This window comes from Aquarana catesbeiana, linkage group LG03 (assembly GCF_042186555.1).
Source record: "Aquarana catesbeiana isolate 2022-GZ linkage group LG03, ASM4218655v1, whole genome shotgun sequence".
NCBI classification, from domain to species: domain Eukaryota; kingdom Metazoa; phylum Chordata; class Amphibia; order Anura; family Ranidae; genus Aquarana; species Aquarana catesbeiana.
In genome coordinates, this window is record NC_133326.1 from 450,295,026 (window position 1) to 450,317,468 (window position 22,443).

Below are 22,443 nucleotides of genomic sequence, written 5' to 3' on the forward strand. Positions count from 1 at the left end.
TTGGCCCTTAATCTGGCTAGAAGAGGGGCCAGAACCTTAGTAAACACTCAAGGTGCAGTAACTGGACCGGAAAGCAGAGCTACACACTACAAATGAAGATTTTCCACCTTGAATAGTAGATATTACTAGAGAGCGAGGAAATAGGCATATTGAATCAAACCCCAACCTCCTCTGTTCTAATGGGGACCCCCATGATCACTTTTCTTTTCTCTGGATCCATAGAAATGTTTGATCTGAGAAAACGAGGAGATGGGAACTCCAGTTTGTACCCTGGAGCTATTGGAGGAAGTCCCCCATTCGTCTCGACACTCCTCTAGAGCTGGGCGATTTTCGCCAAAAAAAAAAAAAAAAAAACTCCATTCGAATATTTTTTTTTTTTTTAATTGACACTGCGCCGGTCCTGAGGAGCTGCGGGCAGGAGTTTCTAGGCAAGGCCGCGGCATCGGCCTAGTCTGCGGCGTCCGGTCTCACGGACTAGGCTGAAGGCAACGCCTAAAAACTCCTGCCCGCAGCGCCGGTCCTGGTGAAATAAGAAAAAAAAAAAAAAAAAAAAAAAAAAATCGATTTGCTGAAAATTTGAATCAATTTGACCTCTCAACTCGATTCAAATCGATTTTTTTCCCAGCCCTAACGCTCTTCCTGCCAGATCCTTGAACTGCAGAAGAAATCCCCCTATTTGATTGAACCCGACGGTGGAAGCCGACGTGACTGCCTGGAGGCTAAAACGAAAATACATTTACTCCTTTTTCTAAATGCTTTCCACTAGAATTTCTTTGGATGTATTATTAAAAAACATCCCCAAATAGCTGTTTCACTGCAAAAAGGAAGACTAGCCAGGAGCTTCTTAAAAGGTACTTAGCAAAGGGGCGAAAGGCCTGAAGGATAGAATCTCTCATAGCAGCTATTGCAAACAAAGCTGCCCCCTGGGCCAGGATAACCTTGAACACCTGTTTAAACTGGTCTCTTAATTAAGCAATTACTGTCAGCACAGCTGAGACACTCAATCTGCCAGAGGAAAAAAAAAAAAAAAAAAAAAAGTTTTTCCTTTCTTCAATAAGAATTCCACCTTTTTATCCATTGGATCCCTGAGCATTTGAGCTATGTCTGCCGGACAAGTCAAACTTATTCACAGAGGATATAGCAGCATTACTTTGCTGGTATACCCTACTTAGTGAATTTCCTCCACCATAGGATAAAGTGTGAAAACTTTTTAGGAGGGAAAAAAATGCTGGGTGATCCTCAGATACATAAAAGCTTTTCCAGCAATGGACAGGAAAAGGCCTGCACAGCTTGGAGGAGGTTTTAGTGAACCCAAACCCAAGGGTACATAAATGTGGAGGGATCATTCAGCAAGAAATTGCACAATCAATCTTAAGATTGGAACAGCTGATTCTCCGACACTCTCGACAATCTCAGCACCTCAGAAGAGGAGTCATCAGCCTCACCACGTCCTGACGGAATTGGTCTTCTCTGCCCTATAGTTCCTCAGTTTGAGGGTCCTGGATAATGGAAGGAACCTGTCACATTTTGACCCACACTGGGATGCGATTAAAGTCGCTAAACTTTTTTTTTTTTTTTTTTATCATCATAAAATAAACATGGGCTGCAGTGTTAAAAACAGTTGCAGGTATTTCATGGCCCTGATGCTCACTCTGACCAGCCACCCCCTCTCAGGGGAGGATGCCATTGTAAAGAGAAGTAGGCTTTCCAGAGCTTGAGGGAGACCTTTCAGCTCTTTTTTGGGGGTGTTTCAACCCCCCCTTCTGACCATAGCCCGATGCACAAAGCAGAGAGTACTACCAGATGAAATCGCATCCACTGCTTGAGCAATAGTCCAGCCACAGCTATTAATGCTCAGCCTGATGCAAATAGGTAATGTGTCAAATAGGAAATGCCTGTATCACCAAACCTCTCATGCTTTTCTTTGCTCTTATGTCTCTCCCGACAATTTGCAGCCAGCATAAAGAGTTAAAAAAAAAAAAAAAAAAAACAAGCACACTCCTGCATTTGAGGACGCCAATGCAGCGCTAAGCCTCGGCACATCGCGCTCCCCCCCCCTTTTTTTTTTTTTTTTTTTTTAAGGAAAACACCACACGTTTCCCACGCAAAACACAGGCCTCTGATCCGACAGTATCGGCTGAGTGAGGGAGGGATGGCGTGGAGGAGACCTGGAAGTCACCGCCGTGTAGGGGCGGTGAAATAAAACGGCATTGCCGATCGTTTTTAGTTCTCCCTTATACTCAGCCTCTTGAAGAGGGTGAAGAGTTCAGCTCAGGTGGGGGTGTCTGGAGGAAGCAAAACCTCCCAAACTTACCGGAGGTCTGCCTGCTAGCCGGAGGAAAAAAACTAAAGTTACGTACCGGTAACGTCTTTTCCTTTAGTCTTTCAGGACAGCCACTATTGAGAATTAGTCTCCTCCTCTTCCTGTAGGAAACACTGCGCCAGCCATAAAACGCTCACTTCCCCTGCCAGACCTCAGTTCTTACAAGATCACCTCCGGTCAGCTGGGGAGACACAAGAACACATTAACAACATACCATTCAATATCATTATCACACTGCGTTCTGGTCTTTAATAAGACCCCCCAAATTTAGGGTGGGTAACTAGAGCTGTCCTGAAAGACTACAGGAAAAGACGTTACCAGTACGTAACTTTAATTTTCCTTTTACATCATTCAGGACAGCCACTATTGAGAGGATAATCGAGCACTTACCAATTAGGGTGGGACTACAGCTTGCAGAACTTTTCGCCCAAAAGCCTGCTCACCTGCCGCCACCAGGTCCACTCTAATGCTTAACGAAAGTGGAGTAGCTGGACCATGTCGCTGCCTTGCATATTTGCTCTGGTGTTGCTCCAGCCTTCTCTGCCTAGAAGTTGCCACGGCTCTGGTAGAGTGTGCCTTTATGCCCAAAGGGATCTCTTTCCCTGTTAAAGAATATGCCTGCCCGATAGCTAATCTAAGCCAGCTGGCAATCGTGCGTTGAGACGCTCCGAGTCCTTTTCTGGACCCGGAAAACAAAATAGAGAATCAGACTTTCTTATTGTTTTAGTCATCTCTAAGTATTGTAGGATACACCTCCTTACATCCAAGAAATTAAATTTCAGTTCCCCTTCTCCAGCAGGATTGGGACAAAACAAAGGTAGGACTATTTCCTGGCTTCTGTGAAAGCCTGACGCCACTTAGGCAAAAATGCTGGATCAGTCTTAAGGACTATCCTATCTGGCAAAATAACGCAAAAAGGTCTAATTGTCACGCCTCAATTTCACTGACTCTCCTGGCAGTTGTCACTGCTACTAAAAATGCTGTTTTTAAGGTTAATTCTTTTAACAAACATTTGTCCAAGGGCTCAAAGGGAATTCTGTTAGGCTCTGCAACACTAAAGATAGATCCCACCGGGAAAGGGGGGACCTCGGATAGGTCTCTGTCTGGACAGTGCCCTAAAGAACCTGACCACCCATGGATGGTGGCCAAAGATTTCTCCAAATAAGCACTGAGTGCTGACACCTGGCTTTTAAGGGTACCTACGGATAACCCTTTGTCTGCTCCACACTGTAGGAACTCCAAAACAGCTATGGGGCTCTGCACCGAGAAGGAGTTTTCAGTGCACCACTTGTTGAAAAGGAGCCAGACTTTTTTATAAATCTGACGCGTCTTTTTTCTACTGTTGAGGAGGGTGGAGATTCATTTCTGAGAAAATCCCTTAGATTTTAATATACTCTCCTCAGTAGCCAGGCCGCTAATTTCCACTGGTGTACCTGTGGACAGAGGATTGGACCTTGTGAGAGAAGATCCTCCTGAGGTGGAAGGAATAGGGGCGGTTCCACTGCTAGCTGACTGAGAATTGAAAACCATGCCTTTTTGGCCAATGTGGAGCTACTAGAATGAGGGAGGTGTTCTCTAGTTGGAACTTCCTCAGAACCGCCGGAAATAACACCGGAGTGGGGAAGGCATATCATATCTTGAAATGCCAATTCTGTGTTAATGCGTCCACCCCCAGTGCTCCTTCTCCTGCGTTTAGGAGAAAAAAAAAAACAGGGGGTTTTCGCATTGCCTCTTGAAGCGAAAAGATCCACTTCTGGGGTCCCCATTTTTCAGATATGAGATTGAAAACCTCCTGGTTGAGGGCCCAATCTCCCTCTCTCAGCCTCCTACGGCTGAGAAAGTCCGCTATAACATTCCTTTCCCCTCTCAGAAAAACCGCTGAGAGTGAGAGAGTGTTGGTCTCGGCCCAATTTAGGATGTCTGTTGCTAGGGCCAGCAGACTTCCGCTTCTGGTGCCTCGTTTGTTTATATAGGCTACGGTAGAAGAGTTGTCTGACCGTACCTGTATATGGTGGTCCTGAAGCTCTTTTTTGAAAAACCTGAGGGCCAGGCCGACCGCCCTCAGCTCCTTCCAATTGGACGATCTCTTTAGTTCGTCTCCCCTCCATATGCCCTGCGCTAGAAGGGATCCCAGATGTGCCCCCCAGCCTTTGCCGCTTGTGTCCGTGATTACTATCCGTGAAACTGGATAATCCACAGACGTCCCTGCGACAAGTTCGCTTCCTTCCTCCACCACCAAAGAGATCTCTTTAACTGATGGGGAACCTGTACTAAGGTGTCTAGATCCTTCTGACTGTGGTCCATACCCTTAGTACGTATGACTGCAGGGGACGAAAACCCCCGTTAGACTTACCGGTAACGGTATTTTCAGGAACCTTCCAGGACAGCTCCGCCCTCTACAGGTAACACAAATCAGATAGAATTTAAAAGGCCCCTCCCTTTCCTCTGACCCTTAGTTGTTTAGAAGATCAAGTAACCTCCACCGAAGGTGCACTCGGCAGAGGAAAAAAAAATAGAAAACATAAAAACACACCACCATCAGGAAAACATGGTTGACCAGTGAAAAAAATAGAATAGGGTGGGAATATAGACGCTGTCCTGGAAGGTTCCTGGAAATACCGTTACCGGTTTTCACCCCCTCACCTTCCAGAACAGCTACTTGAGAGGATAAGCAAGATATTAAGCACTTTCCTACCAAAGGAAAGGTTCTGGCTGGAAAGCATCTGAACTCTATAATGCTTGACAAATGCATGAGAAGAGGACCAGACGGCAGCTTTAGAGATATCTTCCCATGAAGCTCCCGCTCTTTCTGCCCAAGATGTGGCCATGGATCTCATTGAATGGGCCCTAATTCTAGAAGGAGGGGTGCAACCTGACGCTTTATATGCCTCACAGATAGCTCCCTAATCCACCTAGCAATAGGACTTTTAGATGCATTGGACCCCTTCTTTGGGCACTGAACAAAACTAACAGTTGGAGGAACTCCTAAACCCACTGGTCTTTTCTAGATAAAGTAGAAGACACCTCTTAACATCTAAAAGACCAAACACTTTCCTCTTCCGCATTTTTGGGAGAGGTGCAGAAACTAGGGAGAACTACCTCCTGGGACCTATGAAAGTTGGAAGAAACTTTGGGTAAATAGAGTGGATCGGGTTTAATCACCACCCTGTCCTCTAAAATCCTCATGAAGGGATCTTTACAGGAAAGAGACTCCAGATCCGGAATCCTTCACCCTGACATAATAGCCAAAAGGAAGGACAATTCCAAAGAAATCATTTCCAGGGAAGCCTCATGCAAAGGCTCAAAGGAACCCTTGTTACTGCATTTAAAACCAACGACAGATCCCAGGGAGGAACATGTTTGAGGATCCTGGGAGTATGCCTAGATCTGGCTAAAAGGAACCTCCTGACTAAGGGATCTACCGCTAGTCTTCTCTCTGAAAACAAAGATAGGGCAGCAACCTGAACACTAAGGGTGTTGACAGAGAGCCCCTTTTTCACTCCCTCCTGCAGAAAATCTAAAATGCAGGGAGTGGAAAAAGAATCTAAACCAGATTTCCTTTGCCAGGAAATAAAAGTTTTCCAAACTTTCCCATAGATTCTTCTTGTGACCAAATTACAGCTGTCCAGGACAGTATGAATAACCCTCTCTGAACATCCATTTAACTGTAGGATGCGCCGCTCAGCCTGCAGGCCATCAAATGGAAGGTCTGAGGGTTTGGATGCAATACCGGTCCCTGATGGAGTAGATCCTTTCGAAACTGGAAGGGCCAGGGAGGATACACAGATAGGGCCTTCAGGAGAGGAGAACCAACTCCTCCTGGGCCACCAGGGGGCAACCAGAACGACTTCTGCTCTGTCCTGAATAATTTTCCGAACCCACTAGGGGCAAAAGGCGAAAAGGAGGGAAGGCATAGGCCAGGCTGAAGTCCCAGGGAAGGACAGTGCATCCCTCCCCAAGGACTCTGTTTCTCCCTCCAGAGAGAAGAACGCCGGTAGTTTCTTATTGAGACTGGAGGCAAAAAGATCCACTGTGGGGAGACCCCATCTTAGCACCAACTCCTGGAACGTGCCTTGATGTAGTTCCCAACTGCTGGAACTGATGCTCACTCTGTTCAGAAAGTCCGCCAGCACATTTTCTGACCCCTTGATGTGAACTGCCCTTACTGAAGAGACATAGATCTCTGCCCAGGACAGAATCTGCTGCGTTAATGACAGAAGTGATTCCGAGCGAGTGCCCCTTGCTTGTTCAAGTACGCCACTGTTGTGGCATTGCCTGAAAATATTAAAAAGGTCCTTTGAATAGACCCTCTCTCCCAGAGACATAAGTGCTTTCCTCACAGCCAGAAGTTCTCTGAAATTCGAGGAGCGACCTGCTTCCTCTGGCAACCAGGCTCCTTGAGCCTGCCAACCCTGTGAGTTAGCACCCCAACCCCACAGACTGGCGTCTGTGGTAATCTTGATCGGGCAATGTTGTGCCCAATCCTTCCCCCTCTGCAGATGTTCTCGCTGCTCCCACCAGGCAAGATCTAGAAAATTCCCTTCTGGTAGTTTTACCAGCTGATCCAGAGAATTTTTCCTGCGATCCCAATGGAGCAAAAGAAAAGCCTGAAGGGGTCTGGAATGCAACTGAGCCAAGGCACCCCTGGAATGGCTGCAGTCATTAGGCCCAGCAACTGCATGATTCGCTGAAGAGAGGTCTGAGGGAGCAGTTTGAAGGTCTGCACAGAGAAGAATTTTCACAATTTTCTCTTGGGGTAGAAAAAAAATCTTTAGGGCAACAGAGACTATTAGATAACCCTTTGAGGGCACTAGGCAAGACTTCTGTTGGTTGACCTTCCACCCTAATTTTTGAAAGGTCCGCAAAACCAACTGTAGGTCTTGAATAAGGGACTCCTTGCCCTGAGAAAAAAAAAAAAAAAAAAAAAATCGTCTAGATATGGGACGATTGATACACCTTGAATTCGAAAAAAGGCCATGACTTCAGCCATGATTTTTGTGAAAATCCTCAGTGCAGCCGAGAGACCAAAAGGAAGGGCATTGAACTGCCAATGAGACGGCTCATTTCCCACGAGCATTGCAAACCAGAGGAACCTTCGTGAGAATAAAATCCCCGGAACTTCTGATCTTCTGGGACAGGAGAATAACTCCCTCCGTTTCCCACACAGAGATCAAATTTAACATGGCTTGCTGTCTCCCTTGGTCTCTCAGCAGGTGGGTAAGGAAAAACCTCGGGGGGGGGGGGGGGATTTTTGAACTCCAATCTGTAACCCTTTTTTTTTTTTTTCTCTTCACTGTACAGGGGTCCTGCAGCCTCATAGGACAGTCAGAGGAAAATGAAAACTCCTCATACAAGCTTTAACCAGTGCTCAGCCAGACACTGATAGAAGTCACAAGATTGCTCTAACTGCTGATGAGAAAAAGGTATTTAGCAGTTTATATTTACTAAAATAATTGCATTTCCATGTTCTGTGTACTGTGGGAGACCAGATATAGTGAATGCAGGGTCCTGGGTTTAGCAACACTTTGACACAGTAACCCTTTCATGGTTAGACTGTACAGGGCTTTGTGTCATTTTGCTGTAGCAAGGGCAAAGAGGGAGTATGAAGGGTGGGATTTGTGCTAGGCAGGGGATTTTTTTTTTTTTTTTTCCCAGTTGTCTTCCAGGACAGCCCTTGAGAGATGGAGTCCCTCCCATCGACCCAGGAAACACATTGCCAACAGTTCAAAAGGCGGTCCCTCAGATCCCCGGTCAGTCATTTGTGTTTCCTCCGTCGGAACGTGTTGCCAGGAACCGGGAGGGGGGAAAGGGAGGGGGGACAGGAAAGAGAGAGAGGAGGGAGAGGGGGAGGAGAACAGGAAAGAGAGAGAGGAGGGAGAGGGGGAGGAGAGAGGGGGAGGAGAACAGGAAAGAGAGAGAGGAGGGAGAGGAGAGAGGAGGGAGAGGAGAGAGGAGGGAGAGGAGGGAGAGGAGGGAGAGGAGGGAGAGGAGGGAGAGGAGGGAGAGGAGGGAGAGGAGGGAGAGGAGGGAGAGGAGGGAGAGGAGGGAGAGGAGGGAGAGGAGGGAGAGGAGGGAGAGGAGGGAGAGGAGGGAGAGGAGAGAGAGGAGGGAGAGGAGGGAGAGGAGGGAGGAGAACAGGAAAGGGAGAGGGGGGAGGAGAACAGGAAAGGGAGAGGGGGGAGGAGAACAGGAAAGGGAGAGGGGGGAGGAGAACAGGAAAGGGAGAGGGGGGAGGAGAACAGGAAAGGGAGAGGGGGGAGGAGAACAGGAAAGGGAGAGGGGGGAGGAGAACAGGAAAGGGAGAGGGGGGAGGAGAACAGGAAAGGGAGAGGGGGGAGGAGAACAGGAAAGGGAGAGGGGGGAGGAGAACAGGAAAGGGAGAGGGGGGAGGAGAACAGGAAAGGGAGAGGGGGGAGGAGAACAGGAAAGGGAGAGGGGGGAGGAGAACAGGAAAGGGAGAGGGGGGAGGAGAACAGGAAAGGGAGAGGGGGGAGGAGAACAGGAAAGGGAGAGGGGGGAGGAGAACAGGAAAGGGAGAGGGGGGAGGAGAACAGGAAAGGGAGAGGGGGGAGGAGAACAGGAAAGGGAGAGGGGGGAGGAGAACAGGAAAGGGAGAGGGGGGAGGAGAACAGGAAAGGGAGAGGGGGGAGGAGAACAGGAAAGGGAGAGGGGGGAGGAGAACAGGAAAGGGAGAGGGGGGAGGAGAACAGGAAAGGGAGAGGGGGGAGGAGAACAGGAAAGGGAGAGGGGGGAGGAGAACAGGAAAGGGAGAGGGGGGAGGAGAACAGGAAAGGGAGAGGGGGGAGGAGAACAGGAAAGGGAGAGGGGGGAGGAGAACAGGAAAGGGAGAGGGGGGAGGAGAACAGGAAAGGGAGAGGGGGGAGGAGAACAGGAAAGGGAGAGGGGGGAGGAGAACAGGAAAGGGAGAGGGGGGAGGAGAACAGGAAAGGGAGAGGGGGGAGGAGAACAGGAAAGGGAGAGGGGGGAGGAGAACAGGAAAGGGAGAGGGGGGAGGAGAACAGGAAAGGGAGAGGGGGGAGGAGAACAGGAAAGGGAGAGGGGGGAGGAGAACAGGAAAGGGAGAGGGGGGAGGAGAACAGGAAAGGGAGAGGGGGGAGGAGAACAGGAAAGGGAGAGGGGGGAGGAGAACAGGAAAGGGAGAGGGGGGAGGAGAACAGGAAAGGGAGAGGGGGGAGGAGAACAGGAAAGGGAGAGGGGGGAGGAGAACAGGAAAGGGAGAGGGGGGAGGAGAACAGGAAAGGGAGAGGGGGGAGGAGAACAGGAAAGGGAGAGGGGGGAGGAGAACAGGAAAGGGAGAGGGGGGAGGAGAACAGGAAAGGGAGAGGGGGGAGGAGAACAGGAAAGGGAGAGGGGGGAGGAGAACAGGAAAGGGAGAGGGGGGAGGAGAACAGGAAAGGGAGAGGGGGGAGGAGAACAGGAAAGGGAGAGGGGGGAGGAGAACAGGAAAGGGAGAGGGGGGAGGAGAACAGGAAAGGGAGAGGGGGGAGGAGAACAGGAAAGGGAGAGGGGGGAGGAGAACAGGAAAGGGAGAGGGGGGAGGAGAACAGGAAAGGGAGAGGGGGAGGAGAACAGGAAAGGGAGAGGGGGAGGAGAACAGGAAAGGGAGAGGGGGAGGGGAACAGGAAAGGGAGAGGGGGAGGGGAACAGGAAAGGGAGAGGGGGAGGGGAACAGGAAAGGGAGAGGGGGAGGGGAACAGGAAAGGGAGAGGGGGAGGGGAACAGGAAAGGGGGAGGGGGGGGGGGGAACAGGAAAGGGGGAGGGGGGAACAGGAAAGGGGGAGGGGGGGGAACAGGAAAGGGGGAGGGGGGGGGAACAGGAAAGGGAGAGGGGGGGGGAACAGGAAAGGGAGAGGGGGGGGGGGAAGGGGAACAGGAAAGGGAGAGGGGGGGGGGAAGGGGAACAGGAAAGGGAGAGGGGGGGGGAAGGGGAACAGGAAAGGGAGAGGGGGGGGGGAAGGGGAACAGGAAAGGGAGAGGGGGGGGGGGAAGGGGAACAGGAAAGGGAGAGGGGGGGGGGAAGGGGAACAGGAAAGGGAGAGGGGGGGGGGGGAAGGGGAACAGGAAAGGGAGAGGGGGGGGGGGAACAGGAAAGGGAGAGGGGGGGGGGGAACAGGAAAGGGAGAGGGGGGGGGGGGAACAGGAAAGGGAGAGGGGGGGGGGGGGAACAGGAAAGGGAGAGGGGGGGGGGGAAGGGGAACAGGAAAGGGAGAGGGGGGGGAGGGGAACAGGAAAGGGAGGGGGGGGGGAAGGAGAACAGGAAAGGGAGAGGGGGGGGGGGGGAAGAGGAAAGGGAGAGGGGGGGGGGGAAGAGGAAAGGGAGAGGGGGGGGAAGAGGAAAGGGAGAGGGGGGGGGGAAGAGGAAAGGGAGAGGGGGGGGGGAAGAGGAAAGGGAGAGGGGGGGGGGAAGAGGAAAGGGAGAGGGGGGGGGAAGAGGAAAGGGAGAGGGGGGGGGAAGAGGAAAGGGAGAGGGGGGGGGAAGAGGAACAGGAAAGGGAGAGGGGGGGGGGGGGGAAGGGGAACAGGAAAGGGAGAGGGGGGGGGGGAAGGGGAACAGGAAAGGGAGAGGGGGGGGGGGAGGGGAACAGGAAAGGGAGAGGGGGGGGGGAAGGGGAACAGGAAAGGGAGAGGGGGGGGGGGGAGGGGAACAGGAAAGGGAGAGGGGGGGGGGGAAGGGGAACAGGAAAGGGAGAGGGGGGGGAAGGGGAACAGGAAAGGGAGAGGGGGGGGGAAGGGGAACAGGAAAGGGAGAGGGGGGGGGGAAGGGGAACAGGAAAGGGAGAGGGGGGGGGGGAAGGGGAACAGGAAAGGGAGAGGGGGGGGGGAGGGGAACAGGAAAGGGAGGGGGGGGGAAGGAGAACAGGAAAGGGAGAGGGGGGGGGGGGGGAAGAGGAAAGGGAGGGGGGGGGGGGGAGAGGAAAGGGAGAGGGGGGGGGGGGAAGGGGAACAGGAAAGGGAGAGGGGGGGGGGAAGGGGAACAGGAAAGGGAGAGGGGGGGGGGAAAGGGGAACAGGAAAGGGAGAGGGGGGGGGGGAAGGGGAACAGGAAAGGGAGGGGGGGGGGGAAGGGGAACAGGAAAGGGAGAGGGGGGGGGGAAGGGGAACAGGAAAGGGAGAGGGGGGGGGGAAGGGGAACAGGAAAGGGAGAGGGGGGGGGGGGAAGGGGAACAGGAAAGGGAGGGGGGGGGGGGGGGGAAGGGGAACAGGAAAGGGAGAGGGGGGGGGGGGGAAGGGGAACAGGAAAGGGAGAGGGGGGGGGGGGAAGGGGAACAGGAAAGGGAGAGGGGGGGGGAAGGGGAACAGGAAAGGGAGAGGGGGGGGGGAAGGGGAACAGGAAAGGGAGAGGGGGGGGAAGGGGAACAGGAAAGGGAGAGGGGGGGAAGGGAACGTACACAGGCAGAAGCTCCTCGTGAGGCAGCCAGCAAGGATGGACGTCCTGTAAGTTTAGTTGATCTTCTGTAGCTAGATGCACTCTGACTGAGGTTTTCTGGATGCTAGGAGAGGATTTGGAAAGGGAGAAAATCTCTACACTGAAGTGAGGGGGACAGCTCTGAACTGGAATCTGGGGGGAGTGCTTTGTACTCAGGGGGATGGAGAACTTGGATGTACACAGCCCTCAGCACTGCACTCCATACAAAGTTTACCCCTCAACACCACATTCCATACATAGCACACCCCTCAACCATGCACTCTGTACATAGCTCAACCCAGTGTTGTGTTGATGCTCAGGACGGAGCTGCGCTTCAGCTGATTTGCCAATCAGCTCGAGTGACGTGACCAGGGCGCAAGCGCACATTGTAAGAGGCATCTTGATGACCATTTCACGGCCACAATTGAAACCTATACAAACAGCAGGGGGAGACCGTAGTTCTCACATTGTGCCTCGCTGTTGCGGGGCGGCTTAACAGTGTGCTGATGGTCTGGTTTTCTCTGTGTTGCAGGGTGGGTTTGCTGTGTTGAACGGCCGTTTTGCCTGCGTGAAAGGGCGGGTTGCAACACAGACAAAGGCAGCTCTTCAACACAGCCACTAGCCGCCCTCCAGCAGCAGCAATGCACAATCTGAGAACTACAGTCTCCCCCGCTGTTTGTATAGGTTTAAATTGTGCCTGTAAAAGGGTATCTCTCATCGAGAGATTCCTCCTACGATATGCACATGCGCCCTGGTTACGTCAGCCCAGCTGAAAGGCAAATCAGCTGTTGTGCTGTTCCGTACAGCACATGCGCAGTACATACCAGGCACAGCGACAGAACACCAGCACTTTGTAAGTAGCTCACGCCTCAACCATGCACTGTATACATAGAGTACAGGGTTGGAGAGTGCGCTATGTAGTGCACTCCAGAACCCTGCAGTCTGTATATGGTGCACTCCTGAAATCCTGTTTTTTTTAACAAATTCTTCACTGTTAGTGCAGTTTAGCCACAAACACAATTTGATGCAGAGGTAATGATGTGCCGTAACCTTTAGCAACCAGTGAACAGTAATCTGCTATAATCTCTAGCAACTAGTTAGCAGTAATGATGTGCAGCAATCTATAGCAACCAATCAGCAAGCAGAAATAATGTGTTTTAGCCTCTAGCAACCAGTCAGTGAATAGCAATAATATGCTGCAAGCTCTGTCAACTTGCTGCCTGATCTGCTGTAGAAAACCGATTGAGCCTAGCTGCTATTTAAATTTATAGCTTAGAATTGGGGGGGGGGGGGGCTAAGAAATAAGAAAATGTTTGCCCGGGAGCCAATCAATATTAAAAAAAAAATTTTTGCATGTGTGCGCTGTAATATTTCTTTTCTATTGTATGGTCTTATGGCTGCACCAGCTTTAATGAGAAGGTGTGCCCCCCAAATATCTTGTTTGTCAATCAATATTAAAGACGGCTCTGCACACAGACATATAATCTTTAAGTCCCTCTTTGATTCCTTATGGGGAGTTTAACTAAGAACAAAGCAGCTAAAAGGTATCCCTGTACTGTACTTACCAACATCCTCGTTGAATCTTTTGAGAGGAGCCTTCGGGAAGGACATGATCACTACCACTCCGATAAACACACCACACTAACCTATAGTCACAATCTCACCTCCAAGCTCTTCTTTAAAACGGCGAACACAGACCTCCACCAATCACCAACCAGCATATGGCCACGCCTCAAGTTTAAACTTCAGCCCAATCACACGAGAAACAACAAGCTCAGAAAAGCCAATAAGGAAAGCCTTGTGCGATGACTGAAACAGGATAAAGATTCGCCGCACGCGTCCTGTGACGTTTCAGTGGCGGTGCATACCGGGAAATGTAGTTCCATAGAGCCGCGACTGCGCATGTGCCTCAGCTGCTAGGTTTTTCTAGTTAGGATGTCGGTGCACTTCGAGGAGAAAAGCGGGTTGGTGCCGTGTAAAACGCCGTGGGGCTGCTGGTACCAGACCATGGAGGAGGTCTTCATTGAGGTGCAGGTGCCGGCTGGCACACAGAGCCGGGATGTCCGATGTAGACTGGGGATCAGAGACCTAACGTTGGCCGTGCGGGACAAGCAGATCCTAGAGGTGCTGATTGGTGGTTTGGGAGGGGGGAGAATTGTCGGTCCCCCATGTGGACAAGACTTTAAAGGAGAACTCTAGGGAGGGGATGAATCTTCCCTTGCGGTGGGGCTGTCACAGCACTGCAAGGGTTAAAGTGATATGAAAGGAAAGTTTCTTGTGTTAAAATAAAAAAGGAGTTCTACTTTCCTGTTCTACACCGAGCGCTCCCTGATCTCCTCTTTGGTAAGGGACGACCAATATCGTTTTTTTCAGGGCTGATACCGATTTTTCAGCTGTCGGCTGAGAGACCATATTCTGTAGATTTAAAGTGTCGGGTTTTTTTTCACATTGTCCTTTTTACTATATATATATATATATATATATGTATGGATAGATAGATATATCTCACTGTTATTGCTTTTACAAGGAATGTAAACATCCCATGTGACAGGTACTCTTTATGGAGGGATCTGGTGTCCCCCTTCACTGCACTTAAAAGTAATCAAAATGTCAAGATTGGCACTTTTGAATACTTTCTATTTTTTTAAAAACTGGCGCCTCTAGAATGAGAGTAATCCAGAAGTGATGTCATGACGTCGTATCAGGGTACTAGATCCGAGACCCACTCAAAGCAATTGGCTTTGTTCAGGAGTCTGGTCAGCTGGTCGTTCGGACCTCCCGGTGGGACGGGAGACCCTGGCTAAGCGGTGAGAGGGGGGAGGGGAGATCTTCTCCCGCTACTTATGATAATGGCCGAGTGGCTGCTTAGCCGCATTGGTTGTTATTACAAGAAAGCCGACCGTCCGCTCTAAAGCATGGTACCGGGGTGATGCCTGCAGCTGCAAACATCATCCCAGTACAACCACTTGAAGTAATATTGGTAAGTTTGTTACGGATTCTTCAAACAAAAAGTGATTATCGGTCGACCTCCTACTCTTTGGCATTCCCCCGCCTTCCTCCAGATACCACCTTAGGATGCCCTGTGCATGCATGCTCCCGAGCTGAGCTATGTGCTTCCATAGACACACACAGTACTGGCACGCTACACCCCTGTTCCCTCCTTACAGAAGTTTGACTGACAGCAGTAGAAACCTATGAGACTGGGAAGAGAAGTGGGTTTAAGACGGGACAACACTGGATCAAGAGAGGTGTTAGGGATGGGGGTGCGTAGAAAAGATAGTGGGATATGTTTTACCTTAATGCCTCGGAAGGTTTATCCCCTCCCCCTTCATGACCAGGCTATTTTTTGCATTACAGCACTGCATTACTTCTATTCATCTGCCCTGTGCCATAGAATAGCACAGAGCAGCCCTGATCCTCCTCTTCTAGGGTCCCCTGCTGGCAATCTTCTGTGTCTGCTCCTACAGCAAGTGCTTGCTATTGGGGCAGACTTGATCCTGAGCCGGGCTGTGTGTGTCCATTGACACACACAGCGTAGCCTGGCCACGCTCTCAGCAGCAGAAGTCAATGGTTCCCACTGCTCTCAGCAAAGCTTGTGTGAGAGGACAGACACTGTGCTGGATTAACGCCGGACTCTGGAAAGTATTTGGGGGGTGGGCGGGCACAGCAAGTGGAAAAATACATTTTAGAACCACTTTAAAGTGGTTGTAAACTTTCTCATTTACCCAGTGAAGTGAATATCCTCAGATGATACAGAGATGAAACAAATCCTGTTATGTGAGTTTTACTTGTTCATGTGCAGTCTTCACACTCATTCAAGTGTGCATAATTGTGATCAAATCCTTCTGCATCTGTCACTATCACAGAGGGGCAGGGAACACACACACACACACACACACACACACAAATAAACCCTACAGAAATATGTGCTTTGTTCAGATTTCATGACTGAGGGTTACATCCACTTTTTAAGGTTAAAAAAAAAAAAGTTTTGAATTTAAAACCATTTTAAATTCTTGTTTAGGTCTAGGGGCAAAAAGCAGAAGGGTGCATATGCACCTGCACTGAACCCCAATGGTGGTTTACGTGATTAAGTGCGGGAGCAAGCCATTAAAAGCAATAGGAGGCCCATTGCGATTGCTGCATGAGCAGTAATCCTGTATCTCTTTAACACTTTACACTACTGTTCAGTTTACTCTGCAGCAGTAATCGTGCAGGGTGGGCTTTGAGGGATGGTGCTTTGTGCCTTTCCAACGCAAGGCGCCGTTTTGGTTTTTTATTTTTTTACTTCTATATGAATGTGACAAAGTGACATTCCACTTCACTTTTGTGCACTGCTTTGGTGTATAAAAAATGCAGGGTGACACCAAGAGATATGGAGCGGTGCAGAAAAATGTAGTTCGGTTGCAGTTTTCAGCACCGCTCTGCCCCACTTCTGCTCGCTGTTTGGAAGTGTGAAACACAGGAAACTGTTGTTTTCTGTGTGCCCTTGCACAGAGGTGTGTGGTGTTATAGTGAATGCAGGGTCCTGGGTTTAGCAACACTTTGACACAGTAACCCTTTCATGGTTAGACTGTACAGGGCTTTGTGTCATTTTGCTGTAGCAAGGGCAAAGAGGGAGTATGAAGGGTGAGATTTGTGCTAGGCAGGGGAATTTTTTTTTTTTTTTTTTTCCCCAGTTGTCTTCCAGGACAGCCCTTGAGAGATGGAGTCCCTCCCATCGACCCAGGAAACACATTGCCAACAGTTCAAAAGGCGGTCCCTCAGATCCCTGGTCAGTCATTTGTGTTTCCTCCGTCGGAGGAACGTGTTGCCAGGAACCAGGAGAAGGACTCTATCTCTCAGGGGCTGCCTGAGGGGAGCGGAGCCGCACAGGGGGACCGGGTCCTATCCAGCGGCTCCAGGTTAGTCCTACCTTAAATCTTTTGGGCTCGGGTACCGTCCGGCTGAAAAGGAGCAGACCCGCTACCCCCCTCTTTCCAGTGCCGAGGTGGCCAGTGGCAGGTTGGTGCAGGTTCCCCCCGGAGCAGTGAAGATGGATTCTCCCATCACAGCTCCTTACTGCAATAGCGGTGGGGGTCGGAGACGCCGAGCGTCATTTCCTGCGGAACCGCGTCATCCTGTGTGCCGAGACTTCCGATTCCGGGTCTCTAGAGGCACAAGGAGGAGGGGAAAGCCCACGCTGGGCCTACAAATCCCAACCAGCGTCCAGCTATACCGGACTAGCGGCGGTATCCGGAGCTCGTGAGGGGGAACATGGAGGCTATTTCCCAGGACACTCCGGTGGATGCAGGCACCAGCCAAACCCAGGTAGGCTGCTGGGCAAGCTCTTACTGTGGTTTTTTCTGGGTTTTGTTGTAAGGCTGGGATTTGTAGTACCCCATGGTGGTGGTTACCTCACAGTCCCGGGTTTATGCAGTGGTGGCTGCAGCACAGGTGTTTTTAATGAGTTAAAAAGGTTCTCTGATGCTAAGATAGTTTATTCTTTATTTTAGGTTAAGGAGGCTCCAAGGGAAGACAAGTCCGGCCGCAAAAAATGCCCTAATTGTGGAAATAAGTTGTCCTCAGGCTCTAACAAAGCCTTATGCAGACAGTGTATTGCAAGCTTACTTAAAACAGAGGCAGACTCTCCCTTGGCAAAATTCCTTGGCTCCTTTAAAGATGAAATGGCATCAACCTTTAAATCTCTCCAGGAGTTAATCACAGATGTAAACACGTCTGTTTCCACCAGTAAAGCAGCTGCGATTCCCTCCTCACCATGCCTTACAACACCCAGTTCTGGGGAGCCCCGTATAGTCAAGGAGCATAGCCCCGTGTTAGTTAGCCCTGAATCCTCTGACGCATACTCCGATCAGGATGAGGATCAGGCTGTAGCTAACAAAGCAGCAAAATACAAGCTGTCTCTGGAGGATGTAGACGAGCTGTTGAGCGCTATTTATGATATGCTGGAAATTGATGAGGAAGAAGCTCAATTGACCAGACATGATAAAATGTATGAGGCTCTGGGGAAAAAGAAAGCTAAGGTATTCCCTATACATAATGTGCTTTCTGACCTTGTCCACAAGGAGTGAGCTGAGCCGGACAAAAAAGTCTTCTTTCCTAATTCCCTCAAAAGAAGATTCCCCTTTGATAAGAGCCCAGAGGCGGTCTGGAATAAGAATCCTAAACTAGATGCCCCTCTGTCCAAAGTCTCAAAACAGTCTGACCTTGCTTTTGAGGATATAGGTCATTTAAAGGACCCAATGGACAGAAAAACAGACATAGTCTTAAAGAGGGCCTGGGATGCTTCTATGGCAGCCCTAAAACCAGCTCTAGCCACTTCTTGTGTTGCTAGGAATCTGGAGTTCTGGTTGTCTCAACTAGAGGAACACTTAGAAGCAGGCACGCCTAGGGGGGAGCTCTTGAAAACCTTCCCTATGCTTTTCAAGGCAACAAGTTTCGTAAAAATTTCGTTAAAATTTACGGCTAAAACCGCAGCGCTTTCTGTGGCAGCCAGGAGGTCATTATGGATGAAAACTTGGGGGGGAGACACGGCGTCCAAAACACGCCTGTGTAGTGTCCCCTTTACAGGAGACCTAGTCTTCGGGCCTGAATTAGATACCGCCTTAGAAAGAACGGCGGATAAAAAGAAAACCTTTCCCATTAAAAAGAAAAATTTTCAAAGAAAATTTTATTCGTCCCGCAAAGGAACCCTCCAAGTCAAAGAAGGAGTTCAAACCCAAAAAGCACTGGACAGAACAAAAAGGGAAAGGAAAAGGGGGCATACTTTTTAACCGCCCCAATTCAAACCCTAAACCCCAGTGGCATCAGGGTCCCCGTGGGAGGAAGGTTAGTGAATTTTCTCCCACAGTGGGAAAAGATAACCTCAAAGGAGTTTGTCTTAAACATTATAAAAAGAGGGTATGCGCTGGAGTTTCACAGCGATCCACCCTCAAAGTTTCTTGTGACAAAGCTTCCAAGACACTCAGAGAAGGCCAAGGCCTTACCTCTGTTAATATGGGAAATGATGGATCAAGAGGTAGTGACACCAGTCCCTATTCAGGAACAGGGGGACGTTTTTTACTCGCACATTTTTGTGGTAAAAAAGCCGTCTGGGAAGTTCAGACTAATCATGAACCTCCGACCTCTGAACCGCTCCATCCGATACAAAAAATTTCGGATGGAGTCCATTTACTCTATAAGGAATCTTCTCCAAAAAGAGGTGTTCATGGCTACCCTGGATTTAAGGGACGCCTATCTGCATATCCCGATAAGGAAGGAATGCCAGAAGTTTCTCCGGATGGCGATCCAGATAGACACCAAAATTTATCATTTCCAATGCAGAGCACTTCCCTTCGGACTGTCGTCCTCCCCGAGAATCTTTACCAAGGTTCTCGGGGAGGCATTAGTTCCGTTAAGACTACAGTCAGTCTTGATTATTCCATATGTAGACGACTTACTCCTCACGGCCCTTTCGGAGAAACAACTTTGTCGGGACCTAGAGTTGACACAGCTCAGCCTGAGGCAGTTGGGGTGGATAGTCAGTCTGGAAAAATCCAAAACTACCCAACACAGGAAATTTTGTACTTGGGGTAGAGTAGAGCAGAGGATAGTCCTGCCGGAAGAAATGATATTGAATCTGCGGCAGAGCATGTCTTTTCTTCAAAGCAGCGCCAAATGTACAGTGAGGGAGGTGATGTCGGTCTTAGGACTTATGACAGCAGCCATTCCAGCTGTACAATGGGCCAGGTTCCACCAAAGAGACCTTTAGAAGTTTCTGTTGGAACAATTAAGACAAGGATCTGGAAGAAGAGGTTTCAATCCCCACCAGAGTAAAGCGCTCCCTCTGGTGGTGGAAGGAGACAGAGAATTTAACCAAAGGGGTTCTCTGGATCTCTCCTGTCACATCCATACTAACTATGGATGCGAACAGATGGGGCTGGGGAGCCCACCTCAACTCAGACTGGGCACAAGGCAGGTGGACGTCAGAGGAGAAACTTCTCTCGTCCAATTGGAAAGAGATAACAGCTGTCCTCAGGGCTCTGTTATTCTTTCAGAATACAATACAAGGTCATCATCTACAGGTCCGTTCAGACAATATGACGGCTGTAGCTTATATAAACAAGCAAGGAGGCACCAGAAGTCATCGACTAATGTTGATGACCAGTCGCATATTTCAATGGGCAGAATCCAATCTAGCATCCATCTCTGCAATTCACCTGAAAGGGGAGCTGAACAACACTGCGGATTTCTTGAGTCGACAACGAGTGTCGAATCAAGAATGGTCTCTACACCCGGAAGTGTTCAACTACATAGCAGCTTACTGGGGAAAACCAGTAGTGGACCTGTTTGCAGACAAGGAGAATGCAAAAGTTCCAAATTTTTGCTCGCTACACCCAGGAGATCAGCCCTGGGCAGTAGACGCTTTACAGACCCCATGGACCTTTAGCTTAGCGTATGCGTTTCCTCCGCTTCACCTCATCCCAAGGGTTTAACGAAGTTTCTAGTCGAGGAAGCGTGTTTAATCTTAGTGGCACTGTTTTGGCCCAAAAGACCATGGTTCACAACGTTGCTACGGTTGACAGACCAACCTCCTCTGAGGCTTCCCTGCAGACCAGACCTTCTGTCTCAGGGACCTCTCTTTCATCCACAAGTATCGATGCTGAACCTCTCAGCGTGGTTACTGAGGAGGAAATATTGAGGAGCAAGGGCCTGACAGAGTGATTCAGACCCTACTACAGAGTAGAAAGCCTGTCACTCAAGCCATTTACAGGAAGGTATGGAGAAAATTAACAGCTGGTTGAACAGCCGAGGCGAGGTAAACATGGATACAGCAAATATCCTACAGTTTCTCCAGGAGGGGATAGATAAAGGGCTAACTCCTAGTACTATTAAGGTCCAGATAGCGGCCTTAAGTGTGTACTTAGAGAAAAGGTTGCAAGAAGATCCTTTCATTGCTAGGTTCTGTAAAGCAATCTCCGGACGCAAACCAGTTAGAGTTAACATCGCCCCATCCTAGGATCTATCATTCGTTCTAAAGGCATTTTTGGGGTCACCTTTTGAACCTATCTCAGAGGACTCTCTAAGACTGGTCACTTTCAAGACAGTACTACTTGTGGCAATCACTTCAGCACGCAGAGTTAGTGAAATCCAAGCTCTCTCTGTCAGAGAGCCATTCCTCCAAATTCTAGAAGACAGAGTCATCCTAAAGACAGACCCTGGGTTCTTACCAAAGGTGGCATCTAATTTCCATAGGTCACAAGATATTGTCCTCCCTTCTTTCTGTCAGGAGGCTTCAAACAAGAAAGAAAAGCGTTTTCATTTATTAGATGTGAGGAGGTGTATCTTAGGGTAACCAATCCATTCAGAATCTCAGATTCACTTTTTGTTCTTTTTTCCGGACAACGTAAGGGGCAAAGAGCTTCTAAAGTCACCATAGCTAGGTGGATTAGGCTAGCTATAGCAGAGAGTTATAAGACAGTAAACAAAGATCCTCCTGGGGGTATTAAAGCCCACTCCACAAGGGCATTATCAGCATCCTGGGCAGAAAGAGCTGGTGCCACCCCGGAGCAAATATGTAAAGCAGCCACATGGTCAAGCTTTTCCACCTTTTACAAGGCATTATCGACTAGACTTAATGTCCAGTCAGGATCAGGCTTTTGGGAGAAAGGTTCTCCAAGCCGTGGTCCCCACCTAATCTGGTAAGTACTTGGGGATCCTCTCAAGGGCTGTCCTGGAAGACAACTGGGGAAAACTGGAGTTAGACTTACCGGTAACTCCTTTTCCAGTGGTCTTCCAGGACAGCACGATCCCACCCTTTTTTGTTTGTTAATGTACTAACATTATTACCTGTTATGGTTTTGTTTTTACAGTTCCATCCTTCGGTTCTTGGTAAATGACTGACCAGGGACCGCCTTTTGAACAGTTGGCAATGTGTTTCCTGGGTCGATGGGAGGGACTCCATCTCTCAAGGGCTGTTCTGGAAGACCACTGGAAAAGGAGTTACCGGTAAGTCTAACTCCAGGTTGTTGTGTTTTGTTTTTTTTTTTGTTTTTGTTTTTGCACTAGCAGGGGGGGTGGGGGGGATTTACAACCTAGTGATCATTTAATTCTGCCTTACAAACTACATTTTAGGGCTTTTTCATATCTGGTGCAGTGCGGTTAAATGTGTGAGATTGTGCATTTTTCCTGCACCACACAAAAAATGCATTGCCTTGTAGTTGCGAACAGGCGCCATTAATTAATAGCACCCCCGCACATCCACCAATTGCATGTTTGCAGCCACTTAAAGTGGATGTAAACCTGATTCATGAAATTTGAGCTAGGCACATATATCTGCAGTGTTTTGTTATCTCTCTCTTCAAAGCACTGAGTCCTGTAGCTGTCTCCTGCTCCATTCTTCTGTTATCAGGCTGATGACTCCTGACAAGTTCTCCGTCACATATGATAAAATCAGCCACAGTTTTGTGTTGGGGAGGATGCTATAAATAGTTCAGCAGAGCCCTGAACTATTCAACGAACAGAGCTGAAAGTCTCTACCTATGAGGAGAGGGGGTGTGTGCGCCTTTCCTCCAATCATCTGTTTTGGCTGTATGCCCAGGCTTCACTGCAGTGTTAACCAGGAAGAGAAAATCTCCCAACAAGATGTGTACTTTTTTTTAAACAGTATATAAAGATGAAGACAGCAGATATTCATGTAAATTTATGTAGGGAGA

At 49.5% G+C, this 22,443-nt stretch overlaps 2 protein-coding genes across 3 annotated transcripts in view; one reads left to right on the forward strand and one right to left on the reverse strand.

Annotated features, from left to right (window-relative positions):
* The window catches only part of HMMR (hyaluronan mediated motility receptor), a 256,412-nt gene extending 242,952 nt beyond the window's left edge, over window positions 1-13,460 (reverse strand). For both annotated transcript variants that reach the window (XM_073620829.1, XM_073620830.1), the window contains exon 1: window positions 13,315-13,460. In XM_073620829.1, the coding sequence (XP_073476930.1) occupies window positions 13,315-13,360 (46 nt within the window). In that variant the 5' untranslated portion in view covers window positions 13,361-13,460. The remainder of the gene's footprint in view (window positions 1-13,314) is intronic.
* Window positions 13,461-13,606: 146 nt separating this feature from the next.
* The window catches only part of NUDCD2 (NudC domain containing 2), a gene marked incomplete in the record, with an annotated part of 42,491 nt that continues 33,654 nt past the window's right edge, over window positions 13,607-22,443 (forward strand). Inside the window, 1 exon segment of the mRNA XM_073620833.1 lies at window positions 13,607-13,874. Within this exon segment, the coding sequence (XP_073476934.1) occupies window positions 13,685-13,874 (190 nt within the window).